Source organism: Rhamphochromis sp. 'chilingali' (genome assembly GCF_963969265.1).
Source record: "Rhamphochromis sp. 'chilingali' genome assembly, chromosome: 3".
Lineage (NCBI taxonomy): Eukaryota > Metazoa > Chordata > Actinopteri > Cichliformes > Cichlidae > Rhamphochromis > Rhamphochromis sp. 'chilingali'.
The window spans coordinates 31,973,747-31,999,978 of NC_137931.1; the positions used below are offsets into that span (position 1 = coordinate 31,973,747).

The window sequence follows — 26,232 nt, forward strand, 5'->3', positions numbered from 1 at the left end:
AGCAGGTGCTTGTCTGTCCTTAGTGTGGTTATATTAAATATAAGAGAAAGAGAGAACTTTAAGAAATTAATATAGCCACTACAGTGACCATCAAAACGATGAAAAAAATATGCAAACAGTTTATTTTGCAACACCACGAAACAAACGATAGCGTAAAATGAAACGATAGACGTTTTTATATCGTCATCCGATATATATTTTATATCGAACAGCCCTAGTTTGAGCCACAGTGCATCGGTGAACAACTTTGGCTCATGTGGTGTCAATTGCCAAATTCCCAACAAACACATAACAACTTCTCACTCTTTTTGTATGTCAGCAAGTCAAATCTGTGAACCCAGGGGACATGAAGCTTCAAGAACTTTCCTGTGACCCCCATATTTAAGAGTCCTTGAAGAACATGGATCAAGGAGTTACAATAAATCGTGTGTGACTAAGCGAAGCAGAGGATGATCGTGTTATGTACTCGCCACCTACACTCTATGTATGTGCCTGTGGCTGAACAAGAAAAAAGTACATTTGAATCCATTTTTGGTCATTTTACACAGATTACAGTGGTTTTCTCCCTCAGAGAACTTATCGCCAACAACTAGTACTGAAAACAAAAAGTAACATTTAACTTGTCGTGAGACGAAAAGCCAAGCTGTAATTATTACTGTAAACAATGTGTCAGGTGTGTTTATATTAGCGTGTGGCCCGTGAGAAATCTTATAACTGCAGTACCTAACTGAATGCATCCAGTTAAGCCTATGATTTCCACCCTGTGGCGCATCAAAGCAAAGATAATACCTACAAATACAATCACCAGTAATGCATTACATTATTTGTGTAGCTCAGAAAGAGAATCCTAAAAGCCACAAATCAGTAATGCTGTCACTTCAGTGTAGTTTCAGTGTTTTGATCCCCCCCCGGCCACCATTTTCCCCCTTGTGAGTTTTTCTCTTCTTCCCCACAATTTCACTAACTGGTGTTTATGTTATCCTCATTTATTTAATAAGTATGATCAGGCAGATTGGACTTATATTTATATTATATTTAGTGTATATTTATATAAAAAAGCAAGACAAAAAAGCCTTATAGTTAATGTTTTAGATTGGCTGTAGCTGTTTCTCCCAGTGAATAAACCATCCATTGCTGGAATTCAAGTACTGGTATTATATAAAATGAGCTGCTGCCAGCACATATGATTTCCCACACTACTGTAATGCTAGATTTTTGTGGGCCAAATGTAGCTCTCATTATGTGGGTGCACGTTGAAGAATAGCCTTCAGCAAGACCATTGAAATGCTGATGGTACACTGGGAAAATCTGCACTTGTGTGTGTGAAGTCAAAGGCCTTCCCACCTCAGAGTGTGTGTCTGTGTGTGTTATTATAAGTCAGGCCTGTGTTTTAACACCCTCACAAAGCACATGGACTTTTTTTCTCCTCTGAGATTTGGGTCTCTCATGCTCAGCCAGACAAATTTGATGTAATTCCCCTCCTAGTAATGGGAACACGAAAGCCGAGTGACTGTAAATATCTTCTTGACTGAAACTTCAAGCTTTACATTGAGCTAAGAGAGTTGTCTGTTAGGTGTTGTTCATTTTGAGTAAAGACAGTAAATGCTTCTGCCTTTGTGGTCTTTCTCAGTTCCCCATGAAGTTATTCCCTAACGCCTTCTTCTGGCCTTTCTGTGGGTTTCATTAGCTATGCACACTGCATCTCAGGGCCCCTTTGAGTTCTTTGGCAAACAAAAGAAGCAACAATCTCTGTATCCAGGATTTATAGAGAGGCCTTGCTGCAGTTGGCGTGCCTTGTTGGAAGGAATGTCTCCTAAGGCCACCTGGACATTGGCATCTGTCTAAGCATGTCCTGTCGTGAGATGATTACATTTTAGTTGCTACTCTCAGAATGCTTGTATATCCTGACAGAAACATCTAATATAAAATACACTAGGATTTGTTTTTGAGCTTTACTTTTTTCAATGATTCTCATTATTAATGAGATTCACAATTTAACTGGGTTATAGGAATCCTCCAGTGCATGTCAGGAAATAACATGGGTTTTACCCAATGTAAATGGCTGACGATTGTGTGACATCAGCCAGGTTTTACATCAGTTTTGAAAAGGCTAGATGTTCACTTTACACATTTAGTGTATTCTATTTCAGTGATGCACAAAGCTTTGAGTTAAAAGAGACCTCCATGCAAGATAAAACCTAGAGAGGTCCATTTCTCAGGATCAGTTAATGATTCCCTGACAGTTTAAGTTTTCACAAAGAATAAATTTGTTAAGATGTTCTTTTAATAATGTCTATCTTTATGGTAGTTTTTTTTTTTTTTTTAAATTTGATTCACGTGGCTGTAATTCAAATATTTATCATGATTTTCCAATCAAGGAGCAGTACTGCCAATGCTTTGTTTTGTAATTGAATGAATGAATTGATTGGACTCTAAGCTTCATTTTGCTGATTGTTTGTTTGATTGATTGCTGAAATGGGCTGAGTAAAATCTGACAGAGACCCTGCACTGCTCACATCAGTTAGTGCTGGTTTTAGTAACTCATTCTATGCAGGTCTCAACAGCTGTTGAAAGTTGTCCTGTGAGTGCTGGACTGACTGGAAAAAGCTTAGTGGTAGATGTAAAGGCCAGTGGTCTTCATGGTCATGCAAACCGTCATTTTTAGTAGGATTTCACAAATCAAATGGAAATGAATTCGTTGATGCACTCATGGTTTAGTTATAGTAAATGGTTAATATTTTACCTGCCTTGTTCTCTGCTCCTCTTTTTAAATAACCCTTCATGTGTTTGTGGGAGTGCGCTCATTGCACAGACCTTTGCTGCTTTTGTCTTGTTTTTCTGCAAGGTTAATGTTACCCTCTGTGTGTTCGGATGTCTTTTTGTTCTCCATCCATGTTGACTTAATGCAGAGACACTGTAGAGCTGCAGAATGAGGATTTGTTTGTTTAGCTCTGTCGTCATATCGCCGATGAAGGTCAGTAAATGTGTCCCCCACGGTGACAGGTCAGCAGCTGGGTGGTGTTATGAAAATAGTAAAGTTGGTGTATCAACTTCCTGTTTCTCTCTGTTCCAGAATAGACTTGGCACAGGCCCCTGTTTATATTAGATGCTATGTCTTTTATGACAAAGTAAAGCATCTTTGTTTTTCTAGATGTTTCATATTCAGTGGGATAAATCATATTTTTTTTTTTTTAGTCATTCAGAGTAGAGATGCTAAACTATGCGTAAACAGCTGAGTGAACCAGCAAAGTCCAGTCGCCGTCTTTTCAAGCTCCTTAGGCTACCATGACCTGGATGACTGAGGACCTACACAGATGATACTGAAGGAGCAAGGGTTTGTGCAGTTTTAGGGAGCCAGCATGCATTGTTGCCCAAAGAGGGAAAATTAACAAACAAAATAATAAGATTTCAGACAGTGCCATAGGATGCGCTGCAGAGAGGGCATTGCATTTCTAAGCTGACACAGTTGTGTTAGAGCAGTTTGAGCCAATAGCCCGATAGTGTAACACGTACAGGCTGTTGTGTCCTTAATTTTGCATTGTATATGTGATGGATTGAGTTTTAATGTGTTTTCTCTGCATATTGTTCGTGGTCTTTGTTTGTTTTTTGGGTGATTGAGTTTATAATAATGATTGATTAATGGTTTCAAAGTGAAAGTGTTACTGGTAGTCATTGCTGTAGTTAGTCTCTCAGATAGTGAGTTGTTTTTGTTTTTTGTAATCTTTGCATTGCAGTTTTGCTCCTGTTTGTGAGATGACTGCTCGATGTCATATACATTAAGTTTGTGGTGAAATGAGACTGAAAAAAAAACCCTGTTCTGTTTCCTTTTTAGATCTGTTACTTCAGATTTGCATTTCACGTCAGTGGTATCCAAAGCTCAATAACATCAAATCATTTCATAGTGAAGATACTATATTAAAGGACGGTTTCTTATATTGTCACGAAGTCTGGCTGTTTCTCTTGGCAGGAGGAAAAAAAGCTTAGCTAAGACACTTTCAGTGTGCACCATAGTTCATTCCTATCACCACACTTACCACAAATTGTCCCTCCTCCTATGATGTGATACTAGATACAGAGAAATTAGTCATCTTTTTCAGGGTAGTTTTTGAAATGATTGGTTTCCTGTCAGGTCTCAGTATCCAGACTTCCTGTCGGGGTGAAGGTGAAGTTAAAAAGTGTTTCTCAGGTGTGAGGTGAATTTCTTTCTGCTGAGCACAGTGATATGCTTCCTGCTCTAATCTTGTTTCACTTGAAGGAAGCCGGTCGTTTGGAGCACTTTGACCCCTTCTGAGTTTGATCATCATATGACTAAAGGACCGTGTGTCGTTGAGTCGATCAAAGGTTCTTAAGAGTGGAATACTTTTTGCGTTGGATTTGAAATATTTAAGCTGTCCTTTTTAATGAAGGCATGCTGGATTTCCTCATGGAAAGCAGCTGTAGCTTGGATTGTTTGGAGTAGCAGGTAGGAGTGGATTTAAGATGTCCTGCATTCATTTTATGCTGTTATTTGATGGTTGTTCTTCTTTTCTTATTTTTATCCAGTATAGTCTCTCTTTATGATAATAGATTATCAGTTTCCAAGTGTTGCTTTGAGCCATTCTTCATGCTGCAGTCAGTAGTGTCCAGTGAAACAGAGACAGTATTGTCACCGATTATAGTGGTGTGGCATGTAGTGCACAAAAATCCCGTCCTCGGTAAACCTGAAATGTCAGTTATGACCAAAAAGAATGGACGGTACTTGTGCATTAGTAATGTTTACAGATAAAGAAAGCAGTATCTTTATTTTAAAGGGATTTATTGTTCTTATTTCCTACACCATATATATTTTTATTCTCCAACTGGTTTCTTGATTTATACTTCAAAATAATCATTAATCTTTTCATGCGCTGACTTGAAGCAGCTCCTCAGTTTTAGCTCCTGTCCTTTGAAGGTTACCTCCACTTTAAATGGATAAATGGTGTTTGGCTATCCCCCACAAACTGGAGCTTCTGTGTTCACAGCTAAACTGTCTGTAACTGAACATTTGTCTCGTACAGATTACTTGCACGTGTACTGACCTCATTATCTAAAACTTGGACCTTTTTTAATATGAGCATCAACCATTGTAACGCACATATTGCAAATATGCAAGTAAAAGCATAATGTTTCTCCTATAAAGTAAATAAAATCCACAGAACATCATTTTAAGAACCTCCAGAATTGTGACAGAATTATTTTAATCCCGTCCTTGGTCAACGCGCCTTTACTGGAATACGAGCAAGTCATTTAAAGTATTGATTGTGGTATCAGAAAGAGACAGATTTGTTTGCCAATGCTGACTTTGTAAACTAAGCAGGTGTATCGATCCAGCTGACACTGACTCCTGGCGCTGCTTCCAACAAAGCTGATAATGTAGCACTAAAGGCTGCTGGGATGTATTGATATTCTATCAGGAGGAAGATGTTTTGATAAATATTTAATTCTTTGTAAATGTAGGCTTCATGTAAGTGACTGGAAGTGATGTTAAGTGGTGTAGTTCAGACTAGGATGTGGTTAGTGAAAGTGTTTAATACTGTATTTTGATGAAACTGAGAGATTTCAGAAGGCTTGGGCTCATGCTTCTCATCTTCTGCAGGTGGCGACAGACAAGGTTGCTGGTAAGCTGAGTTCTACTCTCTCATGGGTGAAGAACTCGGTGTCCCACACGGTCAGTCAGATGGCTAGCCAGGTGGCCACGCCCACATCCTTGCAGACCACTGCTACCTCCTCCTCCACCTCTTTGTCCTCGCCTGGCCTCTCCCCATCCTCGCCGGCCCAGCTCAGTCCTGATGATGTGGAGCTACTTGCCAAGCTCGAGGAGCAGAACAGGTAAGCTTCTCGTGCGAACTGACTCATGTTTGATTTCAGGTTGCGTGGCACAGGATGGACTGTATTGAACCATTCTTTGAGACAGTTTGTGATGTAGTTATAGAGGGGTGGAGAATACAGTCTGACTGGTTTGGAGATAGTTGGAAGAACTGGTTTTTGGACATTGAGACCTTACAGAGACACAAAGTTAATTTCCTCTGGACAATGTAGACTATAACCTCTGTTTGCTAGTCATGAAGCACAATCCTTTGTCAAGATTCTATTCTATAACCATTCTATTTACCATTTACCAAGATTATGATGGCATGTGACATGTGAGCAATACTCACTGACCATTTAAGGTAAACTTTGCTAATAGTAGTATTAACTATGAAGTAAGATTTTAGAAAGTTGATAGTAGGGCTGGAGAGTATATTATAAGTATATTGATATGTATTAAAATTAGGCATAGGGTAAATAGATAAAATTACTTCATATAGGGCTGTTCAAGAACAAAAGTCACAAAGTGATTTAAAATTTAAAAGGGGTCTGATAATACACTTTACAGTATGCTGAATTTAATTTTATGGCGTTTTGAGAAAGGTTACCTTGTGTAAAGCTGTGCCAGCATTTATATTTTGCTTCTTTTACTCTTTGTAGTGCTTGCCCATACACTTTCTTTCTGTGCTCTGCAAGCAAACCTGGCAAGAACCTCATTGGAGCCTTCCCAAAGCTATTTTAGCCAGAGCCAAAAAGAAAATCACCGGCGTTGCAATGACTTTTTTTTTTTTAAACTGGCAGGCTGTGAGGCTTACCACTTAAGCACGGGTATCATAGGTGAACATGGGCCTGTTTGTCTGTCATGGTTCATGTCCACTACTTCAGTATTATCATTTGGAGCTTTTTAATGACATTAATTTATAGCTGTACGGTTAAATGCCCATTCTAACCCAGAACGGGCCATGTGCAAGCCCAGTTTGCACCTGTGAACGATGGTTTGTTGATTTGTTGAAACAACACAAGCAAAAAGTACGGCAGAGTCAGCATACACTGTCTGGATTTAGTTGTGCGTGTCATCATGTATTTATGGTACAGCCGCATGGAGACAGTGAAACATTGACTGGAATCACATTTATTGAGTATTGTTATTTTATTTATCTTAAATAGATATACCAGAAAGTCTTACTAAGCTTCAGGGATTTTCCAGTAGCTCGTGACTAAGAAACTTGCGGCTTAATATGACCTATGAAATTATTTTTTTGTGTGTTCTGGTCACAGTTTATTTTAATAGTGTGATAAATCACACATGGCTTTCAGTACCATCTGATCATGTATTGAGCTAAGTAGAAAATACCAGTATTGTATGCCACTATTCAGTCTGAAAATACATGAATATGAGCTTTTTGGTCCACACTTCAGAGCTCTAGTTGATGGAATAGAACCTCAGTGTGACCCAGTCTAGCTCATGATGTTCTAAATGTAAGTGCTAATGGACTAAACTCAGACTGTGACAATTGCATTGAGGGAATATTCATCCTCCTGCCTAAAAATGGGAAGCAGGTTATGATGGATGATGTGAAAAGGAACTCATTATTCTATGCAGTTTGTTCTTGTCAGCAGCAGGCACACTGAAATGTGCAAATGTTGTAGGGCATCAGCTTCCTGTACACCCCAAACAAGTTGAACTTCCTCAGGAAGTACAGTTGTTTCTGGTCTGGTTTTGTTCTGCTGGTGTTTACAATAATATACTCAAAATTGCAAGTGAAAAAATTCTTTATTCTTATTAGAGATGGCACGATACCACTTTTTTATGTCCGATACCGATATCATAAATTTGGATATCTGCCGATACCGATATGAATCCGATATAGTGTTTTTTAATCAACAAAACTGTTTTTTAAATATCTTGCTGCATTTTGTATAAGTTCATACTCAAGTTTAAAACAACAACTACACTAAAGCTATTCTGTTATACCTGTATGCAAAAAAAAATATTTCATAGTTCAGCAATACTGATCAATCTAATAAACTTAAACCTACACCATCCTCCCTATTCTGGTATTTTAAAGAGTACTTAGCATATATATTAAGCAACCTAACTAATAGAGTTCCAACTCCCAGCAACAATAAAAATAAATAAATAAAAAATAGGGAACCACCCCTCACGCTCCACCTCATGATGCTTAATCGACGTAATCAACCTTAATTTGATGCAGTGTGAAAAAAAAAATGCACAGAAATCAATTATTTTTCAAGAAATATTAAATAGATTCAACATCTTTCTTCAACAAAATTGCAGACTGCACAGATGGTACCTTCCCAAAGGAAAAAGTATTATAGCTTACTAGGGTATATATATTAGACTTAATAGTTACTATATACAGTAATTGACTTCTATTCATTTTACATCAAATTAAAACTTTGGGTGTCAGATAATTATTTATTAAAAGCTTGACATTTTAAATGAGAATAAGAAAGAAAAGTATGTCTTTGTGCCCCCTTTTCCCTGTTCATGCCCTATCGGCCCCCCTGGCTAAACTTTGCTAGATCCGCCCCTGCACAGTTACCAGCGTCAGCTACGTAGAAAAAGATCCTGGAGTAGAAAGTAATATTAAATACATTCTAACAATAGCTGATCAAGCTTAAACGTGCTGCTGTTGTTCAGCCGCTGGTTTCCTCTTTCTGGTGCAAAGTGGGCCAAAAGCAAACTAGAGTCACGGACTCGCGACAGAAAAGCCGATCAGCTGATCGTTAAGCAGTTTCATGATTGAAGTAGCAGCAAGAAGAGGCAGTCGTTTGTTAAGCTTAACGCAGGAATGCTTTACAAACATTCAGAGATGGACTTACACACTTGCTTTACTTCTCTCGGGATAACTTTATCGGAGATGAAATGCCGGGTTGCTAGCGAAGCTCCACATGCTATCCAGACCACCCACAGGTCCCGCATGCCACAGCCGCTCTATCACGTGATGCATACTGCTCCAACGTGCTAACGTTCTGAGGTGAGTTACGGCGTGTTGCAAGTTTTGTGAGGTGCTTTCGTGATATTTAATGGATCGGATTACATTTTTTATTTTTCTCCGATATCCAATCCAGTAATTTAGGTCAGTATCGGACCGATACCGATACGTAATATCGGATCGGTCCATCTCTAATTCTTATTGGTGCAAATACTATCTAAGATAAGTCACAACCTAATTTAATCATATAGTGGAGTGGTTGAATATTAATTATTTAAACCTTATTGAAAATCTCAAATCCACAAAACCACAAGACCTGCCATCTTCAGAAGTTTTCTGATGACTCTGCGGTGGTTGGATGCATCAGCAGGGATGATGAGACAGAGTACCGGGCTGTGGTCGACTCCTTTGTCACGTGGTGTGAGCAGAATCATCTGCAGCTCAACGTGGCAAAGACCAAGGAACTGATCGTGGACTTCAGGAAGACCAGGAAACACTTGACCCCTGTTTCAATCCAGGGGGTCAGTGTTGACATTGTGGAGGACTATAAATACCTTGGAGTACACATTGACAATAAACTGGACTGGGCTAAAAACACCACAGCACTTTACAGGAAGGGCCAGAGTCGTCTCTATTTTTTGAGGCGACTGAGGTCCTTCAACATCTGCCAGAAAATGCTGAGGATTTTCTATGAGTCTGTTGTGGCCAGTGCGATCCTCTATGCTGTTGCATGCTGGGGGAGCAGGCTGAGGGTCGCAGATGCCAACAGACTTAATAAACTGATCCGTAAGGCCAGCAATGTTGTGGGGATGGAGCTGGACTCCCTCAAGGTGGTGTCGGAGAGGCGGATGCTGTCCAAGATAAAGACAATGTTGGATAACACCTCCCACCCACTCCATGACATGTTGGTCAGTCACAGGAGCTCGTTCAGTGAGAGACTGAGATTACCGAAAAGCACCACTGAACGACACAGGAAATCATTCCTGCCTGTGGCCATCTCCCTGTACAACGCATCCACTTAACACACTGTTTGCTGCTACAGCTACACATGTTTCTTTTCCAACTATTTATTTATAAGTGACTTATGTATGTATGTATGTATATATATGTATATATTGTACTATTCTTAGTTAGCGTATTGTCTGTCTTGTCTTAATGTTGGTTTAAAATGGAGCACTGTAACAAAAAATAATTTCCCCCAGGGATCAATAAAGTATTCTGATTCTGATTCTGATTCTTTGTCTTATTATGTTGTATTTGGGCAGTTGTGCACACCTCTCTTATTACCGTCACTGAATCATTTTGCAGATCCTACAAATGTATCTTTTGCTACACATGCAGAAACACATTAGTGATGTTCAGATTGCAAACTAGCCACCTTTAGATGAAAGAGCGTAAAGTATTGATGGAATAAAAGTTAACACTCAGTAGTTAGTCAGGTTCTAGTCTGTTAACATTTAGGTGCTTTAATAATGCCGCCTTCTCCAATAAATGCAAGATGGTGTGTTGCTTTTGATATAATATATCTGATAGATATCTGAATATGAGTATAAAGATTCTTTAGGAATAGGCAAGCTTTCTATTTTCATTTTTACTCTTGGAATTTGGGGTAGTTGAAGGTGGGAGGTTAAAGGCACATGGGGAGGACAAACGAGGAATGCATTGAAACCTTCCCTTATCCATATAAGATAATTAGGTTATTGTTATTGTTCCTATTATTATTTATAGTCAGAACTGTAAACATTACCAGAAGTCTTTTCAGGATATCAGCTGGCTGCACCAGAAGCCGAAACACTGTTCCTCTGAAGCTACATTATCAGAAGATTGGGTCTGATACGTTTGTTAGGGCCTAAATATTCAACTTAAATGTTATCAAATATTTAACCATTCAGATCGTGCCCTGCCCCTCCCCCTGGGAAAGGCTCCAGTCTACTTTGAATAGTATCGTACTGCTTTGCAAAGAACAGCTTGCTCTCATGGTGCAGGCACCATGTGTTCTAAAGAGAGTGAAGTGAAGAAAGTAAGAGACCGTCTGTTGCTTCTTTCTCTCTACATCATCATTTTATATGGAAATGTGCAAGCCTCACAGTGCAAGCTTTAATTCGTGTACTTGATTTTGACTCAGCTCACTGGGTAAAGCTTCGATTGAACCCACCAAACAACTCACAAAAATTATATTCAGATCATCTCGAAGGTTTCTTAGTTTGTTGTTGACCGTTTTGTTGTTTCAGGGTGTGGAATATATTTCCGGGGTGAAGGTTCCCTGCATGTAGACTCCGAATGGAAATTTTCCCTCAGGTTGACTCGCATATTGTACCCATATTTGTGCACACTGTACTGCTAGGTAAACAGTAAACAGCTCACATGGCTGAAGCAATGTCCATTAAACATTAAAATGAAGACTATGGCCTCTTTGGGAGTGTTTTTTTCCTGTGCTGGTTCCTCATTTAGATTCGATCAGATAAACGGTTCTTGCAACAAGATCCAGAATTTGATAAGGACTCTCAAAGCCACAACAGAGCATGTCTGGCTGTGGATGGGTTTATTTAAATATTGGATCAGTGAGAGAAGACTATAGTGTGCAGTCCCCGAGGTTCTCATTGTTCACGTCACATAAAAGTACTGTTAGAGGATGACGCAACTATTCTCTAAAGCCAGCTTTGTGAATTCTTTCCCTGCTGTAGATCTCTCCCATGGATAGTACACTCTGTGTCAGCATAGAAACCAAGTGTGCCACTCAGACTGTGTCACAGCAAAGCTCTGTTGAACGCAGCGGTCGTTGACTCATCGGTAACGCCTACCACAGCTCCTGCCCCATAATGCCAAGTGGCATTTGATTAGGCAAGATCAAAAATAATCAGAGACATGTTCTTCATAATGTCCTTTATAAAGCTCAAACCACATCCATATCTATTGAATAACATTTTTTTATATCACAGAGCTCAAGTTCGTCTAACCTTTGACCCTTCCTTGACTTCACGACGCCCGTTTAGTGTCTTTATTTTGCCGCAAAATCCTAACGCAACCTTAATACACAAATCTTTTCATTTTGTCACTTAGGTGTTAATAAGATAGGTGCAATGGCAGGCAGGAGGACTTAGTTACAGATTCTGTGACGCGGCCTGTGGTTGTTTATCAGGTGCATGTGTGTTTGGGGAGCCCTTTGTACTCTTCAGAGCAGATAAAAGTCCGAAGCGTTGGTTCAGTGGTGTCACACAGTCGAGGAAATCCTGCACTGTTGCCTTCAATTTGTTAATGAGACTTGCCAGAATTCCTGAATTCTTAGAAAACTGAGACATGTAGAGTACATCATGAGTTTATCTTGGTAAGTTTGCAGTATTTCATTACTTATTTTCTTGAAAATTGTGGGCATGACGCACTTTTTTCCCCACTTGTCACTTTATCTGGAATGTGTTTTTGTCACTAAAATATTAGCTACAAGTTTGTTATATTCAGAAGGCTTTGGTTTTGTATTTGGCTGTTAGTGAGTTACTAGCAGAGCTGTAAGTATGTTTAGGCTCATGTTTAACACGTATTGTAATTTTTCTGAGTCACTGTTTTCGATCATTTGACTGAATTGCTTGAAAAACGGGTAGTTCCTGTGAAACTTTAGCGCTCTCTTTAGCTCGGTGTCAAAGCTGAATACAAGTAAAGAGAGGCCCTCTTGCAGGCTGTTCTGTCGGGGCCGTCCGTTTCACTCCCTCCCACACAACCCAAATTTGGCTGTAACCCTAGCCATTCGGATAGCACACTCGGTGACATCACAGGCTCCACTGGAGAGGCCCCGTCCTTTTTCCGAGATCAGGTGTCTGAACCTTTGTTTGTGTGACATAAGCTCTTCGGTGCCACGCAGGATGGGAGTCACTGCGTTTTTCCCCCACATTCTAATCTTTGATCAGGTCACTTTGTGAGTGAAAGACTGATAAGACTGATGAAGTGTGTGATAAATGTGACATACGGGCTTTTTGTGCTACTTGACATGCTGAGCACATATGAAAGAAATGAATGATATTAACAAAATGAGTCAGAAAATATTTTACTGACCTTTACAGCTTATTTTCAACCACTTACAGTTGCAGCCATTAGATTTTAAATAAATGTCATCTCTCTCTCTCACTCAACAGAAGTGTTTTAAACCCTTCTTTTTTGGTCAGCTTTCAGTCTGATTCAGTATTAACCTGTGAGATTTGGCTCATATATAAATATAAATGTTAGGTCACAGCATTTACCTGATTCTCTTATGTGGCCACAAGATGTGGGTAGGGACTAGAAGAGTTAGACTGAGGATAGAAGTGGCAGAAGTAGCTTCTTCCAAAGAGTGTCCATTCTTAGAAAGAGGTTGAGGGGCTCAAAGTAGAGCCACTGCTTGTCCACATCAAAAAGATCCAGCTGCATAGGATTTCCCCCTAGCTCGAGTGTTTGGGACACGTCCAGCCAGAAGAAGACAGGCTTTCAATACCTTGGTGCATCCCTAGAAAGAAGAAAGTCTATGCATCTCTACTCACTCCACTGGCCTTTGACCCAGATCTGAATAAAGGGCAGACGGTTATTATGTGTCAAAACAGTAGCTGTTTAGATACACTAGTGTAAATAATAGTCCTCAAAAGAATGCATAAGATTTAAACTAGCTAAGTAAATATTTCCATTTGCTATAGTTTTACAGTCCTTTCTCTTTCTTCTTTTTTTAGTTTTGTTTTTAGCTTTCATATAATATCTCATGCACCTGTCATGTTGAAAGTTCTATATATATCCACACAGCTTTCATTCAAACTGTGTTTTGCATTTGCAAAGTGTTTTGCAAAATGATCTCACTATGGTCTGGGTTTCCCTGAAGATGTGAAATTGTACTTTGCCTGGTAAATGGGATGTCTGATGGACAGACATTGACAAAGTCACGGTATAATGTAGTTGCGTCTCTGCACAGTTTCTTAAATGTTCACAGTATATATCGCCTCTCACCTTCTCTAAAGGCTACTGGAGACAGACAGCAAGTCGCTGCGCTCCATGAATGGCTCCAGGCGAAACAGTGGCTCATCCCTGGTGTCCAGTTCCTCCGCCTCATCCAACCTCTCCCACCTGGAGGAGGACTCATGGATCTTGTGGGGGCGAATTGTCAATGAATGGGAGGATGTGCGCAAGAAGAAAGAGAAGCAGCTTAAGGTGAGACTCGTGCACATGACTACCTGTGAGGTGACGGTTGATCATGTGCAGACCTGCTTAAGAGCTTATTCAGCCTGGGCTGTTTTACTAGCTTACAAATAGACATTTGACGCCTCGAAGACGAGGTAAAGAGCCTTCTCTCAGCTGCTCCTTTACTCACACGGGGTCAGCAAAACAGATAGCTGTGCATATTTGATTTAGCAGAATTTGATGCCATTCCTCGCAAAACACCAAATGGGATTTGCGTCTCCTCCTAGTCTCAAACCTGTATAAACCTCTTCACACTTACACTTAAAAACAGTAAAACTCCATGACAGTTATTCTAGGTTGCAAAAAAGGGTCCAATGATGCTGCTGTTTCTGCATTAAGATTGTTTAACTTAACATATTTCAAATCATGGCTTATTTGTTTTATTGTTATTATAATTGTGTTTATAATCTTTTGCTGCCTTTTGAATTTCCCTGGCTCAAATGTTACAAAGGCCCAGTTCACGTGACTGTTTACTTGGTCCAGTGATAATTTAAAGGCTATCTCTGTCCTCAGTGACCCTGTGGGGTTGCCCTTGAACTTGTTATTTCAGACGTAGATATTTGACGCTAATTTTAGCTTGCTTGTTTCTACAGTTACTCTGTTAAGCCCCGTAATAATCTTTATGCACTGAGTGTTGTTAATGGAAGTTTTGTTGAATTCTACTCAAACTGAAGCCTTCTTTGGGTCATTTAGGAAAACTGACAACCAGTAGCTGTGCCAGAACAGCTAGGTGCTCAGCATTTATGGTCAGACGTTTGTTATAACCATAGAGACTTCAAGCCCATTTCTTTTTGTTACTTAGATGACTGACACAGAGAAATATTTTACTGTAAAGTTTCTGTTAATTAAAATAATCATGCAAAAGACTAATGTCTTCTGTAGGGACGGAGTTTCTGTTGTTCTTGTTGCTGGATGTTTAAATGGGGAAGTGCTGGGAAGGAGCTGTGAACATACACAGTGTTATTATGTAATTTAACAGAAGTAGTCATCATCGCATGGGTGCAACTAGCCTAGGATATTAATGACAGTTGCTGAGGCCTCCGCAAAATTGCTGTTTTCTTCCGCTCTGCTTACAAGAAACACAGTTTCTGTTGCACGAAGGAAGAAACGTAAATTTTTTCTGCACTTGTCAGCAAAATCCCTGATTTGTTCGTCTTTCTAATACTTTATATTTCATATGTAATCTTCTAAGACCCTCTGCTCTTGAATAGTTCTTGTGACTCATAAGGCAGCTTTCGTTCAACAGTCAAGGTTTGAGACTGTGGTGCATTGTTTCAGTCTAGAACAAAGCTTGGTTTGTCTTATCTAACCTCTAAGAGGGGAGAGGGGTCCCCTGCTGAAAGCATGTGTGGGTGGACCTCTGCTCCAGATGCACCCTGGACTGACCAGATGCACGCAGACACCGCACACAGACAGACATACACAACCACACACTCACTCACGTGGCCGCATAGCAGGAAAAATGACTGTTCCCTGTCAGCACAGGAAATTGCTTAATCAAATTGTATCAGCAGTAGTATATGGAAATAAATCACTCTACAGAATGTATCACTGACAAGATTATGTTTGGCAGTGGAAACTGTATTATTAAAAAAGATGCACAGTGTGCTGAAGTGGAAAAAGAAATATTAGGCTTTGAGGCATACCCATGGTTTAATCCTGTTTAAGATGCAGGTCTCTGTTTTTCTCCACGGAAGGGTTTGGTGTTTTTCTTTCTGTTGTTCACATTCAGAGCTGAAAAAAGAATCCCAAATGTGCGTTTAGGTTCCCATGGATTCATTTTACATTGTCATGGTTTCCCCTACCATTAAACTCATGAAGCTAGTCCACTGCCTCTCTGGGGAGATGTTTTTATGATAAACTGTTCAGTGTGGGGAAAAAAAAAACAACCTTTTGCGATCCATTTGTGGTTCGACACGTCCACTGAAGGGGAAACCAGTACTGATAAGGATTCCTCCAAGTTGAGTGGAAATAAGTCATCATTTTTCTGCACTGCTAATACAGTGCAGCAGTATAAAGGTGTTTCAAATGAATGAATAGAGTTGCGGAGCTCTTAGTATTTTTTTCACTTATACTCTGGCAGATGTAATATGAAAAGCTTTTTTTCACATTACAAAAAGTGAAGAAGTGCAGACTTTTTAGAAAAAAAAGTTATTTATTAACATCAGCTACATGCTCTAGCTGCATGACTACACTGTTTAAGAGACATCCACAGTGATTTACACTACCACGTGTATGCCTGTGTACGCGAATGCTGGATTTCCACTAATGAATTAGAAACTCATTGGCCTGATGAGCCTGAGTTGACTCTCTGACAGACCTGTGCACTAAAGATTTTAATTATTTTAACCTGCAACGGATACATTTGCGTTATTAGACTGCGGTTCCCATGAAAAGATTTTTGACACACACAAAAAACATAATTTAAATGTATACTTTATTGATCCTCGTGGGGAAATTCCTCTCTGCATTTAAAACATTCACTCAGTGAAGCAGTGGGCAGCCACTGGGCGCTCGGGGAGCAGTGTGTAGGGACGGTACCTTGCTCAGGGGTGTCTCAGGGTAGCTGTTCAGGTGAATTGTGTGACTGGATATTAAATCTGACACTATCATAAAACCTGAACAAAGAACAAAACTGTTTCATTTTAAAAAGTTGTTGCCTACACCCTGCAGAAAACTTTAAGAACATCAAGAAAATATCTGCTCTTTTTTTTCTCTACAGGATCTTGTTAGGAAAGGGATTCCTCATCATTTTCGAGCTATAGTGTGGCAGCTGTTGTGTAATGCCCAGAATATGCCCATCAAGGATCAGTACTCAGAATTATTAAAGATGACGTCACCCTGCGAAAAGCTCATACGCAGAGACATCGCTCGCACTTATCCCGAACACGAGTTCTTCAAGGAGAAAGACAGCTTGGGTCAGGAAGTGCTCTTCAATGTCATGAAGGTGTGTCTTCTGCGGTGTCTAAGAAACCTGTTTGCATGCAGATAAAGAGATAAGTCTTGTGTTCCAGTAACAAGAACTGGTATTTGGTTTTAAGGTGGTTTAATAAAGAAAAAGAGAGAAATCTGATCTTCAGTGAGACTCCTGTAACGATAATCTCTATTACCTTAGGCATATTCTCTGGTGGACCGTGAGGTCGGCTATTGTCAGGGAAGTGCGTTCATTGTGGGTCTGCTGCTCATGCAGGTAATGATTGTATTCTCCACACATACTCTCACACACTGTAACACAAACTTCCAGCTAGTAATTTAATCACTATCATAATATTTTTCTAGATGCCCGAAGAGGAAGCATTCTGCGTGTTTGTGAAGTTGATGCAGGACTACAGATTACGAGAACTCTTCAAACCCAGCATGGCTGAGCTGGGACTCTGCATGTATCAGTTTGAGTACATGATCCAGGTAGACACCTCATAGCTTGGGGAGTAACGCTTTGCCAACATGTAAGCTTCAACAATAGTGAGTCTGATTGTTATTTTTTTCACAGGAGCAACTCCCAGAGCTTCATATACATTTCCAAGCTCAGAGCTTTCATACCTCCATGTATGCCTCTTCTTGGTTCCTCACCATCTTCCTCACCTCCTTCCCTTTGCCCGTTGCTACGAGGATCTTTGACATCTTCATGTGTGAGGTCAGTTAAAGCAAACTGTGGCTGAACGATAAGCTCTGTAAACTTGTATGAATCTTTCGGTCATTCTCTTTACTGAGCTTGAAATTTACACCTGTGTTCACATTCTTACAACACTGGCTTCTTCTGTCTTCTTTTTTCTTTAAACTTCTGTTTGCTTGTAGTTTTTGCGATCTAAAAGAGGAACTAAAACTGCTGGTTTCTGCCAGTGTATGAACTGAGGGGGTGCACCAAGGCCCAGGATTGATTTTGAACTGTGACTCATGCAAGGCTACTCTAGTAAAGCCTGTGAATAAAAACGTTGAGCTGGAAATGAGTGCAATAGGTCCACTTGGAAATGAGCCATCATTATATCAGTGTCTAATCTGAAAAGGGTTTGGGGGTTATATCTTAAGCTGCTGTTATTGTAAGTCACTGTGAACTAATAGCCCCACCTCAGAAAAACAGAGTCTGTGCTTAAATTTTTAAGAGTATTTGTTTAGAGATGATTTCAGGCCAGTACACTTATTCTACAACTTTAAGAACAGTTAGGTAAAATCAGCTATCAAATAAAAGTTATCCATTAGTGCCACCTGTTGGACAAAATTAAGCACTACAGTTACAGTCACCTTTAGCAGTGTGGCCTTTTTCTTTTTCTCTAAATCACAATCACTCGGGCTGTTTCTTCTCAGTCCACTGTCCAATAAATTTGACAGCGCACTGAGTATTATTTCATGCTCATTACTGGTGGGGTTTTTTCAGGGCCTGGAGATTGTTTTCCGCGTGGGGCTCGCCATCTTGCAGATGAACCAGGCGGAACTCATTCAGCTCGACATGGAGGGAATGTTACAGGTGAATCACCAGCAGCACTTCCAGGGGAGAAGCCTCCATCACCCTCTGTTTATGTGCAACCTCTCATCTCGTCCCAGTTTGTGGGCATGCTGATGTTTAGTGCGGTCCTTTGAGGTCAGAGAAGCTTGTGACTAAAACATGCATTCTGGTGTGACACTTGCCCCCGCTTTCTTTATGTGCTTCAGCACTTTCAGAAGGTCATCCCACACCAGTTGGACAGTGGACCAGATAAGGTCATCCAGGCTGCTTATCAAGTTAAATACAACGCCAAGAAGATGAAAAAGTAAGCGCAGCAGGCATTTCATAACTTCCTTTTTCAGAGATTTTTTTTTTTGCTGTGATTGTTTTTTCATTGTTCCTCTTTTACAGCTGAACCCCCTTTTTGTTTTTTTGTTTTTAAACTGTTGCATAACTTTAGACAAGATTTTTCAGTCAGCACTGGAGCAAATTGACTGCTAATATTTGAATGCTGCAAATTCAAAACTTGGTTGATACCCGTTCCAAGTGGAGGAAGCAACACATTTAAACGTTCTGTGTACCTGTTCAGTATAGGGGCCAGGGAAATTCCAGAGTTTCCATTTGTAATGGTGTCTCTTTAAAGAAACGTATATCTTTTTTAGAAGCAATAAAATATAGAAGACAAAAGGAAAGGTGATTGTATCCCAAATTGATACATGGAAATCAATTCAGCCGACTTCATTCTAATCATTCTGTGCTTGATTTGTTTTAACAGATGCTCTGTGCTTTTTTTTTTAGGTTAGAAAAGGAGTACACTACAATCAAAACAAAAGAGATGGAGGAACAGGTGGAGATAAAGGTGTGTGGACATACTTTAAAGTCCCAGAGCATCCCATGTAAACAATTTGTAGTATTTTTTTCCTCATGTCTTTTTGCAATTCTGTCTTTTTCAGAGGTTGCGGACAGAGAACAGGCTTCTGAAGCAGAGGATAGACACACTAGAGAAAGTGAGTGAATCAGTGTTTGTCACAGTCAGACACTGCGCTCTCCTCATCAACTTTACATTAACCCATTCTGCTGTTTATGTCCATATATCATGTGTATTTCCTAATGACGGAGTCTTGTCTTTCACTAACTGAGCTGTGTTAGTTGAAAGTTGCTGGTACGCCATCATGGACTGGCATGGTGAATGTTCTGATTGTAGATAAAGTCAGAAACATTGATGGATTTGGGCTTTAGGTCATGTGGAGAATTTAAAAACCCAGCTGACCCCACTAACAGAAGCAGAGAAGCCTGTTTGAAATGTGAACGGAGCTGCTTGATACTTGACGTCCATACAAAGCACTGCATGTCAGGGTGCACTGTTTGTGTCATTGTGCACAACACTGAGTCTCTCTGAATGGGCACTTCTACTGCCTGGTAAAGGCACCATGCATGAGGTCTGTTGAGGATATTAAGGGTGTCTGCTACGCTGTGTTTGCCTGCAGGGCGGAAACGAGTCCGTTAGTTTAAACCAAACTCGAGGCTGCTGCTCCTCGTCACGTAACTCTCAGGATCTTTTAACTCTCCACTAACTGAAACCGCTAAAAGCTTGGATAAACCACAGAGCCCCAGCGCCTCTGTTAAGTAAAACACCGCTCTTTAACACTGTCGTCATGCTGCTATTATAGCAAACTTCACTCTCGGGCTGCCCTGTGCTTTTTCCTGTCTGAAACCTCTTTGTTATCTGCACCGCCCAATTCTTCACTCTGTCACCAGCTTATTTTTGCACCTTTTTCACCACACCTGCTTTGCAATGTTCCTTTTATACCTCATTGCGTAAACCAAATATTTTTGGAGGGAAAATGAACATTGCACGTCTTCTTTTAAAGAATCAGTTGTTCTTTTGTGTGCTTTAAACTGTCCTCTGGATTCTCTCTCTCTCTGCTGTCTCTTGTTGATATTTCTGTTTTGTAGGAAAGCGCTTCCTTGGCAGATAGATTGATCCAGGTATACTCCTCATTTTCTTTTTACCCTTAGAAATTATGCTGGACTTTCCTTCTTCCATCTTTTTGTCTCTCTTTAGCAATGCATGCTTATGATTAGTAAAGGGCAGTGACAGTGCTAATCCAGATTATGACAGCTGATTACATCATTAAATAACTGCATGGAAAACCACATGGTGGCATGTTAGACAAAGTAAGAGAATCACAAAAGATGCTAAATACATCTAAGGAATTAAAACTAAATCACCCGCTGCTTAGAGTTAAAAACAAGCATGTCCTTAGAAAATCCAATCCTTCATCTTCTCTGATTTGCCCACCCATTCCGTCCTTTCGTTTCACTTCCTGTCGTGCTCACTCCACCCCTCATCGGTTGGTTATGTCCAAAGGGACAAGTGACTCGAGCTCAAGAGGCAGAGGAAAACTACCTGGTCAAACGGGAGCTGGCTACAGTCAAACAGCAGAGCGAGGAGGCCGGTGCTCAGCTGGAGCAGGCCAAGAAAACCATCAAGCAGCTCCAGCAGCAGCAGCAGCCACAAGGGGTAAGAAGAGCCACAGACAGTCTGAGGCAGGCAGGTTGCACTGGCTCATCTGGCTGACCTGAGTGTGACTGGAGCTGTGACACTGAGACTGGGGTATTGCCCAGGTCTGTGTGTGATGTGCAGTACGTACAACCTCAGGATGACTATTTTATTATTATTATTAGGTGTGCTACAAATTACTTTTGGGCCTGTAAACATTGCAAACAACTGATTTTGGATACATGGTGGGGCATCTGCAATGGCAGAGCAGGACTTTTCTCACTTTAGGTAATGATCTGTTTTGGCATGCATGGATTCATTTTGAGACACAGATTTCTACAAAGTTCAATTTATGTTCTTCTGCATTCTCAGAAATGCTTTCATGAATTTGTAAGCAGGTTGTATCTCAGGCTGGTAGATTTCACACATGGCCCACTGTTCATTGAATCCTCACCTTGCACAACACATCTCCTTAATTATTAATGGTTGGATTCCACATGATAATGTGCAGGCTTTACTGTGTTTTACATAATTTGCTATCTTGCTACACAAAGATTGTTCATGAATTATTTATGTGGAAGTGAAAGGAAAAATGGTTGATGTCAGCTGAAATGAATGTAAAGAGGAATTGAGAGTACTTGGATCAGTGTAAGTATTGTGGACATTACTGGAGATTGAATTTAGTTTGAGGTGAGTGCACACAGCTATGTTTGCTGTCCTTCCTGCTTTTTTTCTGCGTGCTCATTTGTTCTGTTTTTTCTTTTCTTTTCTTTCTTTTTTTTTCCTTGTAGAAAGGACCCCCACGCTTCTCTGAGGAGTCCGTCCTGCAGCTGGAGAGAGAGCTCGTGCAGGCCCGACTAAAGGAAGCAGAGTCCCAGTGTGCACTCAAGGAAATGCAAGACAAGATTCTCGATATGGAAAAAGTGAGTTGTGTCATTTTAATGCATCTGCAGTGGGACTGTACTGCCTAAACCTCAGCCGGCAAAGAGTATTACTGTGATCTAGGCCTACCCTGTCATTTCTTTTTTCAAAGGTTTAAGAAAAATTTGATTTTTCCACCTTTTTCAGAGGAACACGTCGCTACCAGATGACACCAATGTGGCGCGGCTGCAAGAAGAGCTGATCGGGGTGAAGTTGAGAGAAGCGGAGGCGCTGACTGGACTGAAAGAGCTGAGACAGCAGGTTAGAGATCTGGAGGACCACTGGCAGGTGAGCACCAAGATTTCAGCACGCAGGACAACTTGAAATAGCTGATCAAAACCCCAACAAATCATAATGCAAATGTTGTACACACACACACCAAACTACGCTGTTTAAAATCAGAGTGGATTTTGGTTTTCAAAAAGTATTTAAATATTCTAAATTTAGATTGCTTTTAGTCATGCCATTGTGAGAAACGCTCATATGCAGTGCTTCTGTTTTTTCTCCCTCTGCACACTTAAACGCAACTGCATAATTAAGGCTGTGAAGTTTTAACGGCACAGTAAACTTGTGTTCAAACAGTGATTCATGAGTTTGACTACAGTAATTATTTAAGATAGAATGGGTTTAATTCAGAACATTTGATTTGGCTTAATTGCCGTTTAATTAATCCATTCAGGCTGATTGAAAACATGAAGCATGTGAAAACTTGAACAGATAGGTTGGTTAACTCAGCTGTAGTACTTAGTTTAAAGAAAGATGAAGATGCAAGTTTAAGCTAGTTAAAGGAGCTGTTTCAAACCTTGAACAATGGCTTATCATTTAGAGTAAAAATAATATTTTTGTTTTCTTCTCACATTTATTAAAAACATTTTGAAAAAATTCTTGCTCTAATTAGACACATCTGTGTGTTTATTTGAAGAGGGTACATTTTCCCTTTTGATGTGTATTTCCATTTAAAGTCGTATTAAGAGGATTTGCAGGTACCCTGTAATTCCTGCTAGTTACAGAGCACAGATCTGGTATGACACACAAATGGTAAAAGTCAAGTGTTTATTTGGTAAGTGATGGTAAACAGGACTGACTGTCCCCGCCCTCTCCAGCGTCACTTGGCACGCACCGCTAGCCGCTGGAAGGACAGTCCTAAGAAGAACACCATGAGCGAGCTGCAGGACGAGTTGATGAGCGTCAGGCTACGTGAGGCCGAGGCTCAGGCAGAGCTTCGAGAGATGCGGCAAAGGATGTTGGAGCTGGAGACACAGGTCAGAGGTTGAATCGGTCTAACAGCACTAATATAATTTATGATTTGATTTGTTATCTGGATTATAACCTGATCTAGATCTTTAAAAGCATTATTCAAATTCCTCATCACATGTTCACAAATATATGTGATTCAGATATCCTTCTCAGTCCAGAGATACAATTCATACTGTATGCAGTCTTTAGGAAGAGACTTTTGTTTTCAGAGTTTTTATGTACTTGCAGTGCAGTTAATTACAGACAATTAAAGGTACATTGTAATATGAAAACATCAGTAAGAAAAGTGAATGTGCATTAAGTGTGATAAGTAGTAAATATGCTGGAAAATAAGGGAATTCCCTCCCTGAATTTCACACAGCAGCCTTCAGGGGGCAGCATTTACCTTTGTATGCAACACAGAAACTGGAACAGTGAAGTAGTGCTGAAAGTCGCATTAGGTTTCAGTTTCTTTATCCTGAACCTATCAGTCAATAACGTGAAATAATCCGCTTTTGCTTTTTGTTTTTTAAATGTGCTTATTCAGAATCAGATTCACAACAACCAGCTGCGTCGAGCGGAGCAGGAGAGTCGCTCTCTGCAGGAGCGCGTGCAGAAACTGACAACACAAAACAAAGATCTGAACGTGCAACTGCAAGAAATCAAGAGGAGACAAGCTGAGATTGAATGCAAGGTACAAACTGCTGCTGCACTCCACACTTTGCACCTTTGGGTCAAACCGTTGCAGCGCTATTGTGGTTTAAATCTGTAAAGTTAAAAAAAAAAAAGAATTGATTTCTTAGAGAGGTTGTCGCCTGAGAGTTCTCTGGTTTGTTTTCTGCAGAGCAAGGAAGAAGTAATGGCAGTGAGGCTGAGGGAAGCTGACAACATTGCTGCTATGGCTGAACTCCAGCAACAGATCTCTGAGCTCGAGATTCAGGTAAGGTTTTGACTCACACTTCACCCACTGCACCAAGCTTTGGATTTCCTCAACTCCCTCACAAACCACATTACATGTAAGCTTCCTTCAGCCATAAAAGGAAATGTCCCATACAAGGATGTGGTGACAAACCCAAGTTATATTTTTTGGGCCCTATGAAGACATCATCCAAAGTTATAACCATAATAGTGACTGTTTGACCTGGCAGATTTGTGGTTTTCAGTCTGAGCTTCTTTACTGTTTTAAGATATGGAGAAGGGAAAGAAAATGTCTGAATTTCCATTACTCAATCAGCATTTCAAAGCTTTGATGATATGAATCTCATGTATTGTTTCCTTATGTTGCCTAGGAGACACCAGTGTCAATCAAATCTGGTAAAGCCGCAACCTCTTCCGGTTCCAATGAAGCGCATTTTAACTTTTTAAACTGTTATTACATAACCCAAATACGTATGCAGATCTGTTGGAAATTCTGAAAAAATGCACTTTAATTGATTTTAGTTGATGTGGAAAACTTGGGGGGGAAAGGCTTTTTTGCACAAATCAGAAATATTAAAGCATGTCCCCTTCATCTATATTTATTCCCAGCGTAAATGGGAATTACAAGTCTTAACAAGCAGGAGAGAAGGAAGTAGATGAATAGTGAGTGTTGCAACAAGCAGATAATCTTGTTGTGTGTAAACTGGCTATAGGGCATGGGTGTGAAAATGGAATTTAAATATCTGTGAAGATGGTTTCCGTTATGATTTTAAACACTTGGCTTGTACAAGCACCCTTCTAGAAAAAACACGCAATGCAGCCCTGAGCATTTTGACATTAACCAGTCCTTAACTTGCTAGATCCTTATTACAGAGTCCAGTGCTTTCACCGCTAGTGAGTTTGTGTCATGTGTGTCTTATGGTCTCCAAGCCAAAGTGTTTCCATATGAGGAAAGAAAACTTAGGAAAATATCCCCACCTGATTCGAATAAGGTTTGAATAAGGTTAAAGTCTTCTGTCATTTTTGGGACAGATTTTGGGGGATTTTTCAATCCACTTATTTGGAAGCTGGCTGTGGGAGCCACCAGTATAATATCTTGTGGCATGAATAAGACACGGCGGGACCACGGAGCGACGTTCAGAGCCAACTTTATTTGATTCACGTCACACCACACCACCACCAACCCCTGAGTCCCCGTGTTTTAACACGGCGGGCGTGATTGCGGATGCCGTGCAGGTGCGTCCGCACGGCCCCGCAGACCACGCCCCACCACATACCCCCATCGCCCGATTGAGGCCGGGGAGCAATCTGGCCGAACCTACTCCCCCCCCCCCCAAACTGGGGCGAGACTCGGCCCAAAACATCGGCGCCCCAGCCCAAGCGACGGGGAAGCGTCCATTCTGGTGGCCGCCCGCGCATCCAGCGGCAACGGCGAAGTTGGTCCGGAGGTCGGCCGCGTAGCAAGCAGACACGGCCCCACAGGCATGGCCGTGAGCTCCTGTACCCAGGCGGCTGGGCAGACGTCAGGCGCACAGAATCGACTGGTGGCAGCGAGGCTGGACTAGCCAGCCCGCCGACCCCCAGCTTAGCGGGGCTGTCCCGCTCCTCTGCCTCCAACTCCGGCTGCGCAGGCTGCCCTGGAGCAGGGACCTCCGTCTCCTCGCACAGCTGCTCCGCCACCGCCTCCGCCACTCCCGTTTGGAGCGGCTCCCCGCACTGCGCCTCCGCCTCCAGCAGGCACAGCCCCTCGTCCACCTCTGGGTGGAGCGACTCCTCTTCCTCCGGCAGGTGTAGACCCTCGCCCGCCTCGTCCTCCGCCTCCGATTGGAGCGGCTCCTCCACCGCTCCCGGCAGGAGCAGCCCTTCACCCGGCTGCTCCTCCTCCTCCGGCAGGCTCGGACCCCCGCGTGACTCGTCCACCACCTCCGGCTGCCGAGGTGCCCCACACGGCTCCTCCACCGCTTCACTGTCCTCGGGACACACTTGTGGGGGTGGCGCCCAGGCCCAGAGCAGCGCTGCCAGCTCTGCCATCTTCCCCAGGTGGCGTTCGCTCTCCTTCCGCAGCTCTTCCTGTTGGCGACGCACCTCCGCCGCCTGCTTCCGCTGGGTGGCCGCTATTTCGGCCGCCCTCTCGGCCAGCTCTTTCCTTTCCTGGCTCTGGTAGGTACCCGCCATGCCGCCTCCTGGGTTTCGGCACCAATGTGGCATGAATAAGACACGGCGGGACCACGGAGCGACGTTCAGAGCCAACTTTATTT

The 26,232-nt window shown here is 41.4% G+C and overlaps 1 protein-coding gene across 3 annotated transcripts in view; it reads left to right on the forward strand.

Annotated features, from left to right (window-relative positions):
- evi5b (ecotropic viral integration site 5b) overlaps positions 1 to 26,232 on the forward strand; it is a 46,905-nt gene that overhangs the window by 3,233 nt on the left and 17,440 nt on the right. For 2 of the 3 annotated variants that reach the window (XM_080879057.1, XM_080879056.1), the window contains exons 2-18: positions 5,615 to 5,847; positions 13,757 to 13,946; positions 16,699 to 16,923; positions 17,092 to 17,166; positions 17,256 to 17,381; positions 17,467 to 17,610; positions 18,349 to 18,438; positions 18,624 to 18,721; positions 19,195 to 19,255; positions 19,350 to 19,403; positions 20,353 to 20,385; positions 20,768 to 20,920; positions 21,691 to 21,822; positions 21,968 to 22,108; positions 22,924 to 23,082; positions 23,604 to 23,750; positions 23,901 to 23,996. In XM_080879057.1, the coding sequence (XP_080735183.1) occupies positions 5,696 to 5,847; positions 13,757 to 13,946; positions 16,699 to 16,923; positions 17,092 to 17,166; positions 17,256 to 17,381; positions 17,467 to 17,610; positions 18,349 to 18,438; positions 18,624 to 18,721; positions 19,195 to 19,255; positions 19,350 to 19,403; positions 20,353 to 20,385; positions 20,768 to 20,920; positions 21,691 to 21,822; positions 21,968 to 22,108; positions 22,924 to 23,082; positions 23,604 to 23,750; positions 23,901 to 23,996 (2,076 nt within the window). In that variant the 5' untranslated portion in view covers positions 5,615 to 5,695. The remainder of the gene's footprint in view (positions 1 to 5,614; positions 5,848 to 13,756; positions 13,947 to 16,698; positions 16,924 to 17,091; positions 17,167 to 17,255; positions 17,382 to 17,466; positions 17,611 to 18,348; positions 18,439 to 18,623; positions 18,722 to 19,194; positions 19,256 to 19,349; positions 19,404 to 20,352; positions 20,386 to 20,767; positions 20,921 to 21,690; positions 21,823 to 21,967; positions 22,109 to 22,923; positions 23,083 to 23,603; positions 23,751 to 23,900; positions 23,997 to 26,232) is intronic. The other variant, XM_080879058.1, reaches the window with a different exon arrangement.